The following is a 15,373-nucleotide window of genomic DNA, read 5'->3' as shown; positions in this document are numbered from 1 at the left end:
TTTCTGAGCAAACACGATTGTGTCGTTTTTGTGTCTCAAACAGTTCTAGACCTTTAAAAGTTTAGTAAAATAAAACCCTGTTTTAATTAATTAATTAATTAATCTACAATACAGTTGAGGTCCAAAGTTTTCATACACCTTGCAGAATCTGCAAAATGGTAATTATTTGACCAAAATAAGAAGGATCATACAAAATGCATGTTATTTTTTATTTATTACTGACCTGAAGAAGATGTTTCACATAAAATACATTCACATATAGTCCACAAGAAAAAAAAAAAAATAGTTAAAGTTATAAAAATGACCCCGTTCAAAAGTTTACAAACACTTGATTCTTAATACCGTGTTGTTACCTGAATGATCCACAGCTGTGTTTTTGTGATGGTGATAGTTGTTCATGAGTCCATTGTTTGTCCTGAACAGGTAAAATCCTTTAGGTCTTACAAATTGTTTAGTTTTTCAGCATTTTTGTGAATTTGAACCCTTTTTAACAATGACTGTGTGATTTTGAGATCCATATTTCACACTGAGGACAACTGAGGGACTCCAGAAGGAAAAACAATGCATTAAGAGCTGGGGCTGAAAACTTTTTGATTTTGAAGATCAGGGTAAATTTGACTCATTTTGTCTTCTGGGAAACATGTATCTTGTAGCTTCTGAAGGGCAGTACTACTGAAAAAAATCTATATATTTACGGCAAAAAAAGAAAAATGTACAAATCACATTCTGCTTAAAAGTTTAGACCCCTGGCTCTTAATGCATTGTGTTTCCTTCTGGAGCACCAGTGAGCGTTTGAACCTTTGGCAAGTTGCATGTGAGTCCCTCAGTTGTCCTCAGTGTGAAAAGATGGATCCCAAAATCATACAGTCATTGAAGGAAAGGGTTCGAATACACAAAAAATCCTGAAAAAACAAAGAATTTGTGGGACCTGAAAGATTTTTCTGAAGAACAACAGGCAGTTTAACTGTGCAGGACAAACAAGGGACTCTATCAATTATCACTAAACAAAAAAACAGCTGTGGATCATTCAGGTAACCACACAGTATTAAGAATCAAGTGTGTGTGTGTGTGTGTGTGTGTGTGTGTGTGTGTGTGTGTGTGTGTACTTGGTACCAAATGTCCCCACAAGGTCAAAACCTACAGGTATTACTATCCTTGTGGGGACATTTGGTCCCCACAACGTGATGAAATGGACATTTCTCAGGTCCCCATGAGGAAACAGGCTTATAAATCATGCACAATGAGTTTTTTTGAGGAAGTAAAAGTGTGCACAATCTCCTGTGAGGGCTAGGTTTAGGTGTAGGGTAGGTGTAGGGCGATAAAAAATACAGTTTGTACAGTATAAAAACCATTACGCCTATGGAATGTCCCCATAAAACATGTAAACCTGTGTGTGTGTGTGTAAACTTTTGAACAGGGTCATTTTTATAAATTCAACTATTATTTTCTCTTGTGGACTATATGTAAAATATCTCATTCAGGTCAGTACTAAAAAAAATAACATGCATTTTGTATGATCCCTCTTAATTTGGTAAAATAATTACGATTTTGCAGATTCTACAAGGTGTATGTTAACTTTCGACCTCAACTGTAGCTATATTTGTGTTGCATAAGGTGAGAATCAAAAGGGTTCGAAACAGTGTAGGAGGAGCTAGAAGCGTGTTGTGCTCCTCTGCTTCAGTGGCTAATTCTCAATGACAGACGACATAGAGACATCGCAGCTATACTGCTGCTGACCAAAGACGATTATAACCATGAACTCCAGTATAAGCAACACTCCGACGAACATTATGGAATATCAGGTAATAATAAGCGTATGCTATAGCATTTAAATGCCATTTTGCGGCCTTCCAATGACAAATGTTGAATCTGCCTGCCTTGTTATTTCGTGCGGTTGTGAGCTTTCATAACAAAGAGCTTCGTGTATTAGGTAAGGTAACCGAAAAGGTAAATAAAACGATAAATAACATTGATGATATTAAAAAAGTTCTAATGTATTGTACAATAATGACAGTGTCCGTAATAAAGCTGTTATGTGTTGCGGATAGCGACAGCAACATGGATTAAAGATAAAAGTTGTAACATTAAGGCGTGGATGAAGTGAAATAAAACTGATTTGGATGTCATTTTTTAAAATTGGATGGGAATATGATTGAGGATTGTAGTGTTGTTGTTTAAATCACATGTACCCGAAAACCGGCCATTTAAATTTTTCGTAAGCAGATTCGTCATCAGTTTGTCTCACAAGTCAGTGGTTGCATATGTTCCCCTCGCGCTCTCATAATGAATGATGTAGGAGGACAATAGTGAATTTGTTAAAACATATTTAAAAACGTTCAATAACAGTTGTGTTTCTCCTGCAGAATGGCCACAAGGATGTTGACACAAACAGTGTTGAAGACGAACCCATTCTCAGAGACAACCCAAAACGATTTGTCATTTTCCCTATTCAGTATCCCGACATCTGGAAAATGTACAAACAAGCTCAGGCTTCATTCTGGACAGTTGAAGAGGTGAATATTATTTTTATGAGCATACCTGCAACTCTGAATGCATTGTAATAACTGTTGTAAGTTACTTAACGTTACAAAACAATAACAACGTGCGACCGCCATCGAATAATTCACCTAAAATTATGTTATTTAAAGGCCCGTTTAAAGATAACTATAAATATAAATCGTAATAATTGTCCTCATTCTGTAAGAACAGCACAGTCACCTCCAGCTATAACGAAAACGAGGAATGATATCGTTGAAACTACTATTAGAGCATTTTTTTCAACTATTATTTTCTCTTGCGGACTAAATGTAAATGTCTGTGAAATATTTTATTCAGGTCAGTACTAAATAAAAAAAATAACATGCATTTTGTATGATCCCTCTTATTTGGTAAAATAATTAACATCAGATAACGATAACAAGGAATGATATTGTTGAAATTTAAAGCATTTTTTCCAACTGATAACGATAAAAATATTGACAGCCAATCAGAATCAACTAGACAAAGAGATTACTTGTGTATTTAAGGTAACAAATAAGGGACTATCACAAAAAAAAAACAACAGCTGTGGATCATTCAGGTAACAACACAGTATTAAGAGTCAAGTGTATGTAAACTTTTGAACAGGGTCGTTTTTTATAAATTCAACTATTATTTTCTCTTGCGGACTAAATGTATGTCTTTTATGTGAAATATTTTATTCAGGTCAGTACTAATTTAAAAAATAACATGCATTTTGTATGATCCCTCTTATTTGGTCAAATAATTAACATCGGATAACGAGGAATGATATTGTTGAAATTACTTTCAGAGCATTTTTTACAGCTGATAACGATAAAAATATTGGCAGACAATCGGAATCGACCAGACAAAGAGATTACTTGTGTATTTAAGGTGACAAACAAGTGACTATCACAAAAAAACAACTGTGGATCATTCAGGTAACAACACAATATGTAATCAAGCATATGCAAACTTTTGAACAGGGTCGTTTTTTTATAAATTCAACTATTATTTTCTCTTGCAGACTAAATGTAAATGTCTTTTATGTGAAATATTTTATTCAGGTCAGTACTAAATAAAAAAATAACATACATTTTGTATGATCCCTCTTATTTGGTAAAATAATTAACATCGGATAACGAGGAATGATATTGTTGAAATTACTTTCGGAGCGTTTTTTACAGCTGATAACGATAAAAATATTGACAGACAATCGGAATCGACCAGACAAAGAGATTACTTGTGTATTTAAGGGACAAACAAGGGACTATCACAAAAAACAACAACGGTGGTTTATTCAGGTAACAACACAGTATTAAGAATCAAGTGTATGTAAACTTTTTTTATAAATTCAACTATTATTTTCTCTTGCGGACTAAATGTAAATGTCTTATGTGAAATATTTTATTCAGGTCAGTACTAAATAATAAAATAACATGCAATTTGTATGATCCCTCTTATTTGGTAAAATAATTAAGAATTGTGAGATTTGCAATTCTTTCTTCAAACTTGCAATTCTAAGAACTTTTTCCCCTCAAAAATGGACTTTATAACGTGCATTTGCATGAAAATTTGCTATTCTGATTTTATTTGCTCTCAATTGTGAGTTTATCATGCAATTCGGGAAAAAAAATCAATTGCAGTTATGAGAAAAACGTCAGAATTGTGAGTTTATATCTCATAATTCTGAGAAGAAAAGTCAGAATTGCTAAAAAAAAATCAGAATTACAAGATATAACCTCACATTTACAAGAAAAAAGTCACTATATTTCTCTCAATTGTGAGTTTACCATGCAATTATGAGAAAAAAGTCAGAATTGTGAGTTTATATCTTGCAATTAAGAGAAAAACGTCAAAATTGTGAGTTTATATCTCATAATTCTGAGAAGTAAAGTCAGAATTGCAAAAAAAACTGAATCGCAAGATATAAACTCATATTTGTGATAAAGTCAGAATTGCATGTTTTTGTCTCACAATTCTGACTATATTTCTATCAATTGTGAGTTTATAACACAATTCTGAGAAAAAAAATTGAATTGTATGTTTATACCTAATAACTCTGAAGAAAAAAGTCAGAATTGTGAGTTTGTAAAAAAAAATCTGAATTGTGAGAAAAAATTCAGAATTGCAAGTTACAAACTCACAAAGAGACAGTTTTTATATCATGCAGTCATGACTTTATAACTAGTAATTGCGAGTTTATAGCTGAGAAAAAAAGTCAGAATTGTTAAATGTAGCAGTAACCTTTTTTTATTCAGTGGCAGAAATGGGCTTCCATATGACTTGCAGCAAATGCTTGTGCTTATGATAAACTGTTTATCTTCTATTGGTGAGGATGCTTATGTCTTATATAGCCTAGATAGTTATCGTTCTTGTCACAAACGGACCTTTACTTGCCCTCATTTTGTTCTGTCCAAGAAAGAAAGCCACATTTGAAATAACCTGAGGTTGAATTTTCATTTTTAACGAACTAGTCCTATAAGAACATTTCATTAAAATGAGTATTTGTGCTTATCATTGATGAATGTGAAACTGCTAAACATGTTAATGGTTTGTTTAGGTGGATTTATCAAAGGACTTGGTTCACTGGGACAGCCTGAAGTCTGAAGAGAAACACTTCATATCCCATGTACTTGCTTTCTTTGCAGCAAGTGATGGGATCGTCAACGAAAACTTGGCAAGTGCATCTCCTTACCTACATTAGGATTCTGGAAACCAATGTAAAATTTCCGACTGAATAGATCAGTGCAAGTTGTGTTTCCACTAAACAAACGTCATGTGTTTACTTGTCACAGGTGCAGCGGTTCAGTCAAGAGGTGCAGATCCCAGAGGCTCGCTCCTTCTATGGCTTTCAGATCCTCATAGAGAATGTGCACTCTGAAATGTACAGCATGCTCATCAACACCTATATAAGGGATCTGAAAGAGAGGTGAGAACAAAATCAAGTGTATTTTTCTAAGTTAGCAATGTCAGTTACAGCTCTTCAAGTACGTTTACACAGGTGACAGGTGCGAGTTACAGTTAAGCTGTTGATGCTAACATTTTCCTTATGTGGTTCTTGAGAAAACCTTGCAGGTTTCTTCTAACCAATAAAAATGTCTTATACAGATAAGAGACGAGGTTACTGATTGTTCTACTTGTGTTTTATCAGAACATCTTTTATGAAAATTGTAATATATATGGTATAACAATCATAAATATTGACTTTAAACACAACTTTATTTGTTACAGTTGAAGTCAAAAGTTTACATACACCTTGAAGAACCTGCAAAATGTTAACGATTTGACCAAAATAAGAGGGATCATACAAAATGCGTTATTTTTTTATTTAGTACTGACCTGAGTAAGATATTTCACAGAAAAGACGTTTACATATAGTCCACAAGAGAAAATATATATAGTTGAATTTATAAAAAATAACCCTGTTCAAAAGTTTACACACACTTGATTCTTAATACTGTGTTGTTACCTGAATGATCCACAGCTGTGTTTTTTTAATTAGTGATGTTTGTTTTTAATGACTCCCTTGTTTGTCCTGAACAGTTAAACTGCTCGCTGTACTTAAGAAAAATCCTTTAGGTCCCACAAATTCTTTGGTTTTTCAGCATTTTTGTGTATTTGAACCCTTTCCAACAACGACTGTATGATTGTGAGATCCACTGAGGGACTCATATGCAACTATTACACAAGGTTCAAAAGCTCACTGATGTTCCAGGAAAGGAAACACAATGCATTAAAGGAGAAGTTCACTTCCAGAACACAGATAATTACAAATAATTTACTCAACCCCTTGTCATCCAAGATGTTCGTGTCTTTCTTTCTTCAGTCGTAAAGAAATTATGTTTTTTTAAGGGGAAAAAAGGAATGTTCTTCATAATAGTGGACTTCTATGGTGCAAAATGCAGTTTAAATGCAGCTTCAAAGGGCTCTAAACGATCCCAGCTGAGGAAAAAGGGTCTTATCTAACAAAATGATCGGTTATTTTCTAAAAAAAAAATGATACAATTTATATACTTTTTAACCTCAAACGCTTGTCTTGTCTAGCTTGTCTAGCTATTCCGGTCCATGACAGTTAGGATATGTCGAAAAACTCCCATCTCATTTTTTCCTCCAACTGAAAATCGCCCTACATCGGTGTTTTACCTTTTTTTTTTTTTTTTTTTGTAAAGGAGAAAATTAACTGGGCGTTTTTCGACATACCCTAACTGTATTGACCCGGAAGGCACAGAGTTCACGCAGAGCTAGACAAGACGACCATTTGAGGTCGAAATTGTAATTTCTTTTAGAAAATAACCAGTTTTTTCGCTAGATAAGACTTCCTCAGCTAAGTTCATTAAGAGTTCATTAAACTCACAGGCATCATTGAAGTCCACAGTATGAAGAAAAATCCTGGCATGTTTGCCTCAAAAAACATGATTTAGAAGAAAGATATAAACATCTTGGATGACAAGGGGGTAAATTGTACATTTTTGTTCTGTAAGTGAACTTTTCCTTTAAGAACCAGCGGGTGAAATCTTTTTGAATTTGAAGATCAGAGTAAATTTAACTTATTTTTCTAGGAAACGCATAAGTATCTTTAGTAGCTTCTGAAAGGCAGTACTAAATGAAAAAAATATATTTGGGCAAAATAAGAAAAATGCACACATCTTTATTCTGTTCAAAAGTTTACACCTTGGCTCTTAATGCATCATGTTTCCTTCTGAAGCCTCAGTGAGCGTTTGAACCTTCTATAATAGTTGCATATGCGTCCCTCAGTTGTCCTCAGTGTGAAAAGATGGATCTCAAAATCATACAGTCATTGTTGGAAAGGGTTCAAATACATAAAAATGCTGAAAAACCAAAGAATCTGTGGGAACTGAAGGATTTTTTTGATGAGCAGCGGGCAGTTTAACTGTTCAGGACAAACAAGGGACTCATGAACAACTATCACTAAACAAAAAAACACAGCTGTGGATCATTCAGGTAACAAAACAGTATTAAGAATCAAGTGTATGTACACTTTTGAACGAGGTCATCTTATTCAGGTCAGTACTAAATAAAAAATAACATGCATTTTGTATGATCCCTCTTATTTTCATAAAATAATTAACATTTTGCAACTTTCTGCAAGGTGTGTGTCAAATTTTGACTTTAACTGTAAATGTAAATGAACCTCTCTAAATCCAAATTTCTTTTTAAAGGGACTATTTGTTTAATGCCGTTCACACCATGCCTTGTGTAAGGCGGAAAGCAGACTGGGCCTTACAGTGGATCTCTGACACAAACTCAACTTTTGGTGTGTGGAAAAATACTTTTTTCCTAAAATAAGCATACATATTTGATTATTACACTTGATCAACAGCAGTGTTTCTATATTTATCTGTTTATTTTTAGGAGAGCGATTAGTGGCATTTGCAGCTGTGGAAGGCATCTTCTTCTCTGGATCATTTGCTGCCATCTACTGGTTGAAGAAAAGAGGCCTGATGCCTGGACTCACCTACTCCAATGAACTCATCAGCAGAGATGAGGTTAAAACTTAAAGATATTTACACCTTTAAGATATTTAAATCATGTTTTGATCAAAATTTGTTATGTGTGACCCTGGAAAACAAAACCAGTCCTAAGTAGCAGGGGTATATTTGTAGCAATAGCCAAAAATGCATTGTATGGGTCAAAATTATCGATTTTTATGTCAAGAATCATTAGGATATTAAGTAAAGATCATGTTCCATGAAGATATTTTGTAATTTGCCTACCGTTAATATATCAAAACTACATTTTTGATTAGTAATATGCATTGCTAAGAACTTAATTTGGACAACTTTAAAGGCGATTTTCTCAATATTTAGATTTTCATGCACCCTCAGATTACAAATTTTCAAATAATTGTATCTCAGCCAAATATTGTCCTAACAAAGCATACATCAACGGAAAGCTTATTTATTCACCTTTCAGATGATGTGTAAATCTCAATTACAAAAATTGACCCTAATGACCAGAGTCATGTATTCATGATCAAAAAAAATAATAATCTAATCAAAGCTGTTATTGATTATTAACTGTGCCTTCTGAAATTTCACAGGGTCTTCACTGTAATTTTGCATGTCTAATGTACAGCTACTTGGTGAAAAAACCTTCTGCTGACCGGGTGAAAGACATCATTACAAAAGCTGTGAGCATTGAACAGGTACGTACACTTTGCTGTACTCTAGTAATAGAGAATGCATTCTTTCAGACATGAATGGAACTGCATTTGCTTGTTTCTCTCTAGGAGTTTCTCACAGAGGCCTTACCTGTCAACTTGATCGGGATGAACTGCTCCCTCATGAAGCAGTACATTGAGTTTGTGGCTGACCGGCTGCTAACAGATTTAGAATTGCCCAAAGTCAGTATTGTATCAGAATTGTATTATCATTTTTTTTAATAATCTTTATATTTTTATAACAGCGCTGTTTTCAAAATTCTGTCTCAAAAGGTTTACAAGTCAGAAAACCCCTTCGACTTCATGGAGTCTATTTCACTAGAGGGAAAAACTAATTTCTTTGAGAAGCGAGTGGCCGAATACCAGCGACTTGGGGTGATGTCAAACGTGATGGACTGTGAATTCACTCTTGATGCAGATTTCTAACGATGAACTAAAAAATATATTATTTATTTTTAAAACGGTTTTATTCGGTTCTACAGATAAAAAATGGCAACGAGTTGACTTTTTCCTTTTGTTTTTAAGTCTAAGCTGAAACATACATTTTACAATAAACTGTAGACTTTTTAGGTTTTGTTTTATTTTGGTTTCTTTTTTCTTATTCAACAGTTGCAAAAGGTCTAGAATTTAAAAGATGTTTTAGATGTTTTTAAAACTTTACTTAATTAAGTATTAAGTATTATTTTGGGGGATTTGTTCTACACTGAAGTGCAATTTCAAATGACTGCTTGTACTTTTACTTGATTACATTTCTGAAGGGAAAAACTACTATTTACTCCTTACAATTTTATTTCAAGTACGTTACATTTTTGCATTTTATGTTCTTCCGTCTTACACACATCGATCAGGTACGGTTCGGCTTCATTTTAAACTAATCTTCAGGGAAAAGTCTGCCTTAATTTTTTTTATTAATTATTTTTTTTCCGTTTTGATACAGCTGTTAGCTGTCTGTGAATGCAAATAAAATCAGTGATGAGAAATAAAATACAATTAATATTTTGGTGGCCATGATTGCTTTGTATTTACTAAATGTTACAAGTCTCCAAACAATTAACATTGTATGTTAAATCAAATTTACTTGACTACTTGATGTTCTTACCAGGGAGCGGAAAAGTGTTATTATAATTATAGTAAGTAAAAACAGGTGTCAAATAATTACATAATTACCCTGTTAAAGTAATTTTTCATAATATTTAAGAAAATAAAGATATTTAGTGCATGTAATGGTAATACTGTAATGGGACAACTTCAAAAAGGATGGCATATCTTATGTTGTGTTGTAATGTTGATGTTGTGTCTATTGCATTTTTTTTTTCTTCTCCCCTTTACCAAACCTTTGTATGTCTGTCTGACAAAACATTTTATGCAATTTTTGATGATTCAGTATGATGAAAATAAAAATCTTCTCTTTTTTTTGCTAGGTTACTTCTCTTTTTAAGTACTTCAGTGCAATTTAAAGTTGCACGTTTTTGCTTTTTAAAGCAATTTTTACACTGTATCTGTATTTTCACTAAAGTAAAATTGTTTGTGCTTTTTACATTCCTGCAATTAGCCTATAGGCTACAATTAGTTTGGGTGCAAATGGAAACCCTGCAGACTTAACATACAGGGAAGAAAAAGCATATAGGCCTATCATATACAGTGCCGTGTGAAAGTATTCATACCCCTTTATTCTTTTTATGTTAATCTGCTTTAAATTACATTTTTCCCCAGATCAATCTACAAACCACACACCATAACGGCAAAGGAAAAAACAGGGTTTTAACATCTTTTCAAATTTATTAAAAAAATGTAAATGAAGGTATTCATACCCCCTGTCTGGGGCAGTTGAAATTTAGCATTCATATTGCTGGTAGGTGTCTCTACACTTAGAGGGAATTTAACCTGTGGCAAATTCGGTTGAGGGGGTATGATTTGGAAAGGGAGCACGTCTTAATAAAAGGTCTAACAGCTGAAAATGCATGTCGGAGCAAAACCAAACCCTGAGGTAAAAAAAAACTGCCCGTGGAGCTCAGAAACAGGACTCCATCAAGCCACACATCTGAGGAAAAGTAAAAAAAAAAAAAAAAAAAACACTTCTGCATTGAAGGTTCTCAGAAGCAGGTAGTCTCCGTTACCCTTAATGGAAGAAGTTTGAAACAACTAGGACTCTTCCTAGAGTTGGCCTCCTGAGCAATTCATGGAGAAGGACCTTAGCTAGAGTGGTGACCAAGATCCTGATGGTCCCTCTAGTTGAGCTCCATTATCATATATGCAGATTGGAGAAACTTACAGAAGGAAAAATATCACTGCAACACTCCACTAATATGGGCTTTATGGTGATGTGGCGAGACTCAATCCTCTCTTCAGTAAAGACACATGAAAACCCAATTGGAATTTGCAAAGTATCTAAAGGCCCCTTAGACTGTGAAAAACAAGATTCTCTGGTCTGATGAACCTCAACTCCGTGTATCATGTATTGAGGAAACTAATACACTGCACATCACCTGCAGAGCGTCATCCTAAAAGTAAAGTGTGGTGGTACCGTAGCAGCCTCATGCTGTGGGGCTGTTTTTCAGCAGCAAAGAGTGAGGTACTCGTCAGAGTAAAAGAAAAGCTCAATGAACCAAAATATTGAGATAGCCTTAATGAAAACCCAGTCCAGAGCATTCAGAACTTCAGACTGGGCAGATGGTTCACCTTCCAACAGGGCAATGACCCTAACACACAGAAAGAGTGGCTTTATATACAACTCTGTAAATGTCCTCAAACACAGCCTGTGCTTGAACCCAATCAAACATTTCTAGAGAAACCTGAAAGTATTTGCTAGACCTCTTCCAAGCTGACAGAGCTTGAGAGGTGAAGAGGTAAGGGGAAGAATGGCAGATAATTGCCAAATGTTGATGAGCAAATCTTCTTGCATCATACCCAAAAAGACTTGAGGCTGTAAAGGTGCTTCAGCAAAGTACTGAGTATGAAGGGTATGAATACTTATGCGATGTACTTATTTCAGTGTTTTAGTTTGAATACAATTATGAAGTCGTGACAATTGTGTTTTTGCTTTGTCATCATGGTGCATGGAGTGTAGATTGATGTGGGGAAAAAAGTAATTTAAAACAGTTTAACATAAGACAATAACATAAAACATGAATACTTTTGCAAGGCATCGTATGTCTGAAACAGTCTATATTCTAAAATATATATCTAAACTTTTAAAGAGATTGGTAAAATTGGGAAGTAAGAAGAAATACAAAGCAAGGAGTGAAAATATGAAGAATAAATATGTAAAGAATTGATCAAACTTATTATTAACCCTAGGTAAAACAAGGAGATTGAATTTCTGTGTTGATTGTAGCAAAGTTTTATATACAGAAAAGAAGTTTCTCCCTGTTTTACGGCATTTAAAAATTATTTCGAATTTTATTTTAATCCATAAGCATTTAAAAATAAAACTAATAATAATAATAAAAAAAACGGTTATTCTGTAGTTAAGGCTATTTAGACTTCAATCAGGGTTTATTTGCTTAGTTATTTTATTTTAAAATACAGATTACTGAACCATTTTTGATGGGTTAAAACAGAAATAACATCAAAATCTGGTAATACGCTGATTTTTTTATGCTCACAAAAAAAGGGCAAACACAAGAAAAAAATAACAACAAAAAAACAAAAAATCTGATTGAAAAAAAAACCTAAAAAGAAAAAATAATAATGAATGAATTCATTAAATATAAAGCAAACTAAACGATATAATCAGAAAAAACTGTTTGAAGAATCTGTAAAATTTTTATTACTATTTAAAAAAAAATCGAAGTCAGTCTTTCTCAGTCAAAAAAGTGAGATAGTAGGAAGTAAGCCCGGAAACTTTATTTATCATAAAAAATATATTTTTTTTATTAAAATTGTAGGATATATTCCTTGTTTTCTCCTTTTGATGTGAACAAATGCTGCGCCCTCCCTAGACACCCAAACGTGTTGTCTAGGTAGTAAGATCGATATGTTTTGAGACACAGCCATCATGTAAGAAGCCAAGAAATATCAAAGCCACTCCCTCCTGCCATTCACTCTCTCCTGCTGCCAGCAGCAGCTCACTCTCCGTCTCTGAGTGCGGTTCGTGTCCGCCTGCTTAAAATGGACCAGGACTGGCGAGTTTTGGCCACACAGCGAGCCGAATACGTGTCCGACCGTATCCGAGGGCTGCTGTCCTCGGGCCTGGACTTCCTCCGGGCCGAGCTTGGGGTTGATCTGGGGATAAAGCCGGAGCAGTACCCGTCGTGGGTGATCCTCAGCGCGGCTCTGATCGGGCTGACTGTGCTGGTGCTGCTCGCGGCCTGTGGACGGAGGAAGCGCCGAGCGGCGCCCGTTCATGTTACTGTGAGTTCCAGCACCGCCGTTGCCCAGACCTCTGCTAAGGCCGCCTTGCCACCGAAGACTGTGAAGACCGAGCCCAGCGAACCGAAAAAGAAGAACAAAAAGAAAGCAGCCGACAAAGTAAGCGGCCTGTGATTGTCATCTAGTGCTAAAGGCTGTGATTTAAAACTAAGACAGCTGCTTAGTTTTGGACACTTTTTTTGTTTTGTGATAAAAAGAAATGAGGTCTAGGTAGGCAGCCTACTAACGTTAGGTTTTAAGATACATTGTGTTTCTGAAAAATAATATTCAGCTAACTTGAGTTTGATAGAGATTTAGCTGCTAACGTGCTAACCTGTCAAAATCGCTAAAAGGCGCTTTTTCAGATAGAAAGCCTTTTCATATGAACTCGATTTGTTTCTATATTGCTTATCGTCACATTTATGATTAAATGAACAAATCTGACATTGTTGTTTGATTTCATATATAGTAATAAGACAGACACGAAAGCTATAGAAAAGCCACGTAGCACATTATAGCAGACCGCTTAACGTTAGCTCTCATAAGTTTCGTTTTGTCTAAACGCTTTTGTCAGTCTACACACTATAAAGTGACAGATTTCATCGCTTAAGGGGAGTTTTCATGCACTGTCAGTTGATAGAGGAAGGAAATTGAAGAATTTTTGGTGTGTAACGTTAACTGTCATTTGCCCGCAGCAGAAGGCCCAGGCGAATGGACAAACAGTGGCTGAACCTCAGGAGGAAATCAAAGTCACCGTGGAGAAAAAGAAAGCTCCTCCTGCTCCAGCACCAGCACCTGCGTCTACACCAGCGCCAGCACCAGCACAGTCGCCTGTGGATACAAAGGTTAGTCCACCTAGTACCTAGTGCTGGTTTCGTTGAGGAAGTGCATTTGTTTATGTGTTTGTAGTAACAATACTTGTAGTAACCAAGGCGTCTTTGGCAGCTTTTCTGCAGAGCAGTTTGGAGATTTTGGATTTTTTTGGATTTGCTAACAACATCCAGACATAATTTTTATTATTTTATTTTTTTTTACTAGTGGGTGCAGAACACTATAGTTCCTTAATGTAAGTGAGGATAGCAAAATAAAGTAACCTGTGACATATTATACCCAAAAAGTCTTCATACAGTGGACTAGTACTAAAATGTGGGACTAAGAATTTGATTTGATACTTTGACCTGACCATGTTTTGTTACATATTTTTCTATCAAAGTTATCTGACATTATCAAGATGACACAGTTTGACTCTTGAGTATTATTACCATTTTCTAAACTATAGCAAATAAACTGATAATGTGTGAAATGTTAAAGGTGTCTGAATAAATTTTGGTGTGACTGCGTATGCAATTTAACTGGAAAACTTGTAACTTTCAGTTGAATATGTGTCATAATATCAAACGCTCAAGTTAGAAGCAAAATGGGAGTAGCATAAACAAAGCAAAAGAGTCATGCAAAAAAAAAACAGAATAACTACATTTGAATTTAGACTGATGACAAATTAGGGCTGTAACAATTAATTGCGATTAATCACATGCAAAATAATTTTTTGTTTATATATGTATTTGTACTGTGTATACTTGTGTGTATATATAAATGCACGTATATATTTAAGAAAAAATGAATCTTATATTAAATATATAATATAAATTATATGAATATAAATGATATACATGGAAATATTTTCAAAATATACTGTATGTACATAATAAATATAAACTCTACACACACATATTATGTAAAAAACTTATTTTGGATGTGATCAATCGTGATTAATTGTTTGACAGCACTATGAAAAATATTAATGTCTATCATTTATACATGATATCACAACTTTATTGAGTGATTATAGCACTTTTCACATCGAGAACAAAAACAAATATAAAGATAACTGTAACAAAAACTATATTAATCCACAGATTATAAGGTCATGCTGGAGTAAAACATTTGCTTAAAGGCTTAATTTGGCTGTTTGATTCATCATTTATCAGTCGGAAAGAAAATCATTCTAAAAGAATTTAATACATAAATATGTGACCCTAGACCACAAAGCCAATCATAAGGGCCGCTTATGAGACTGAATTGTATAAATTGAAATTTACACAGATGTATAACCTTAAACTATCCTATACAACTATTTGAAAATCTGAGGGTGCAAAAAAATCTAAATATTGAGGAAATCGCCTTTAAAGTTGTCCAAATGAAGTTCTTAGCCATGCATATTACTAATCAAAAAAGTTTTGACACATTTATGGTAGTAAAATTTACAAAATATCTTAATGAAACATATTCTTACCTAATATCTTAATGTTTTTTGGCATAAAAGAAAATTTGATAATTTTG

At 34.3% G+C, this 15,373-nt stretch overlaps 2 protein-coding genes across 2 annotated transcripts in view; both read left to right on the top strand.

The window, feature by feature from the left end:
• The first annotated feature begins 1,640 nt into the window (after nt 1-1,640).
• LOC141305384 (ribonucleoside-diphosphate reductase subunit M2 B-like) lies at nt 1,641-10,099 on the top strand. Its single transcript, XM_073832482.1, has 9 exons — nt 1,641-1,802; nt 2,364-2,513; nt 5,063-5,179; nt 5,298-5,431; nt 7,683-7,777; nt 7,876-8,009; nt 8,564-8,668; nt 8,753-8,866; nt 8,957-10,099. The coding sequence occupies exons 1-9, from the start codon at nt 1,755-1,757 to the stop codon at nt 9,107-9,109; spliced, it is 1,050 nt and encodes a 349-aa protein (XP_073688583.1). The 5' UTR covers nt 1,641-1,754; the 3' UTR covers nt 9,110-10,099.
• A 2,614-nt stretch (nt 10,100-12,713) lies between these two features.
• LOC141305358 (terminal nucleotidyltransferase 4A-like) overlaps nt 12,714-15,373 on the top strand; it is a 23,183-nt gene continuing 20,523 nt past the window's right edge. Inside the window, exons 1-2 of the mRNA XM_073832467.1 lie at nt 12,714-13,153; nt 13,729-13,878. Of these exons, the coding sequence (XP_073688568.1) occupies nt 12,794-13,153; nt 13,729-13,878 (510 nt within the window). The 5' untranslated portion in view covers nt 12,714-12,793. The remainder of the gene's footprint in view (nt 13,154-13,728; nt 13,879-15,373) is intronic.

Source organism: Garra rufa, unplaced genomic scaffold (assembly GCF_049309525.1).
Source record: "Garra rufa unplaced genomic scaffold, GarRuf1.0 hap1_unplaced_002, whole genome shotgun sequence".
Classification (NCBI taxonomy): Eukaryota; Metazoa; Chordata; class Actinopteri; order Cypriniformes; family Cyprinidae; genus Garra; species Garra rufa.
Note: the sequence above shows the minus strand (reverse complement) of the source record. Positions and strands in the feature narration are given on the sequence as shown.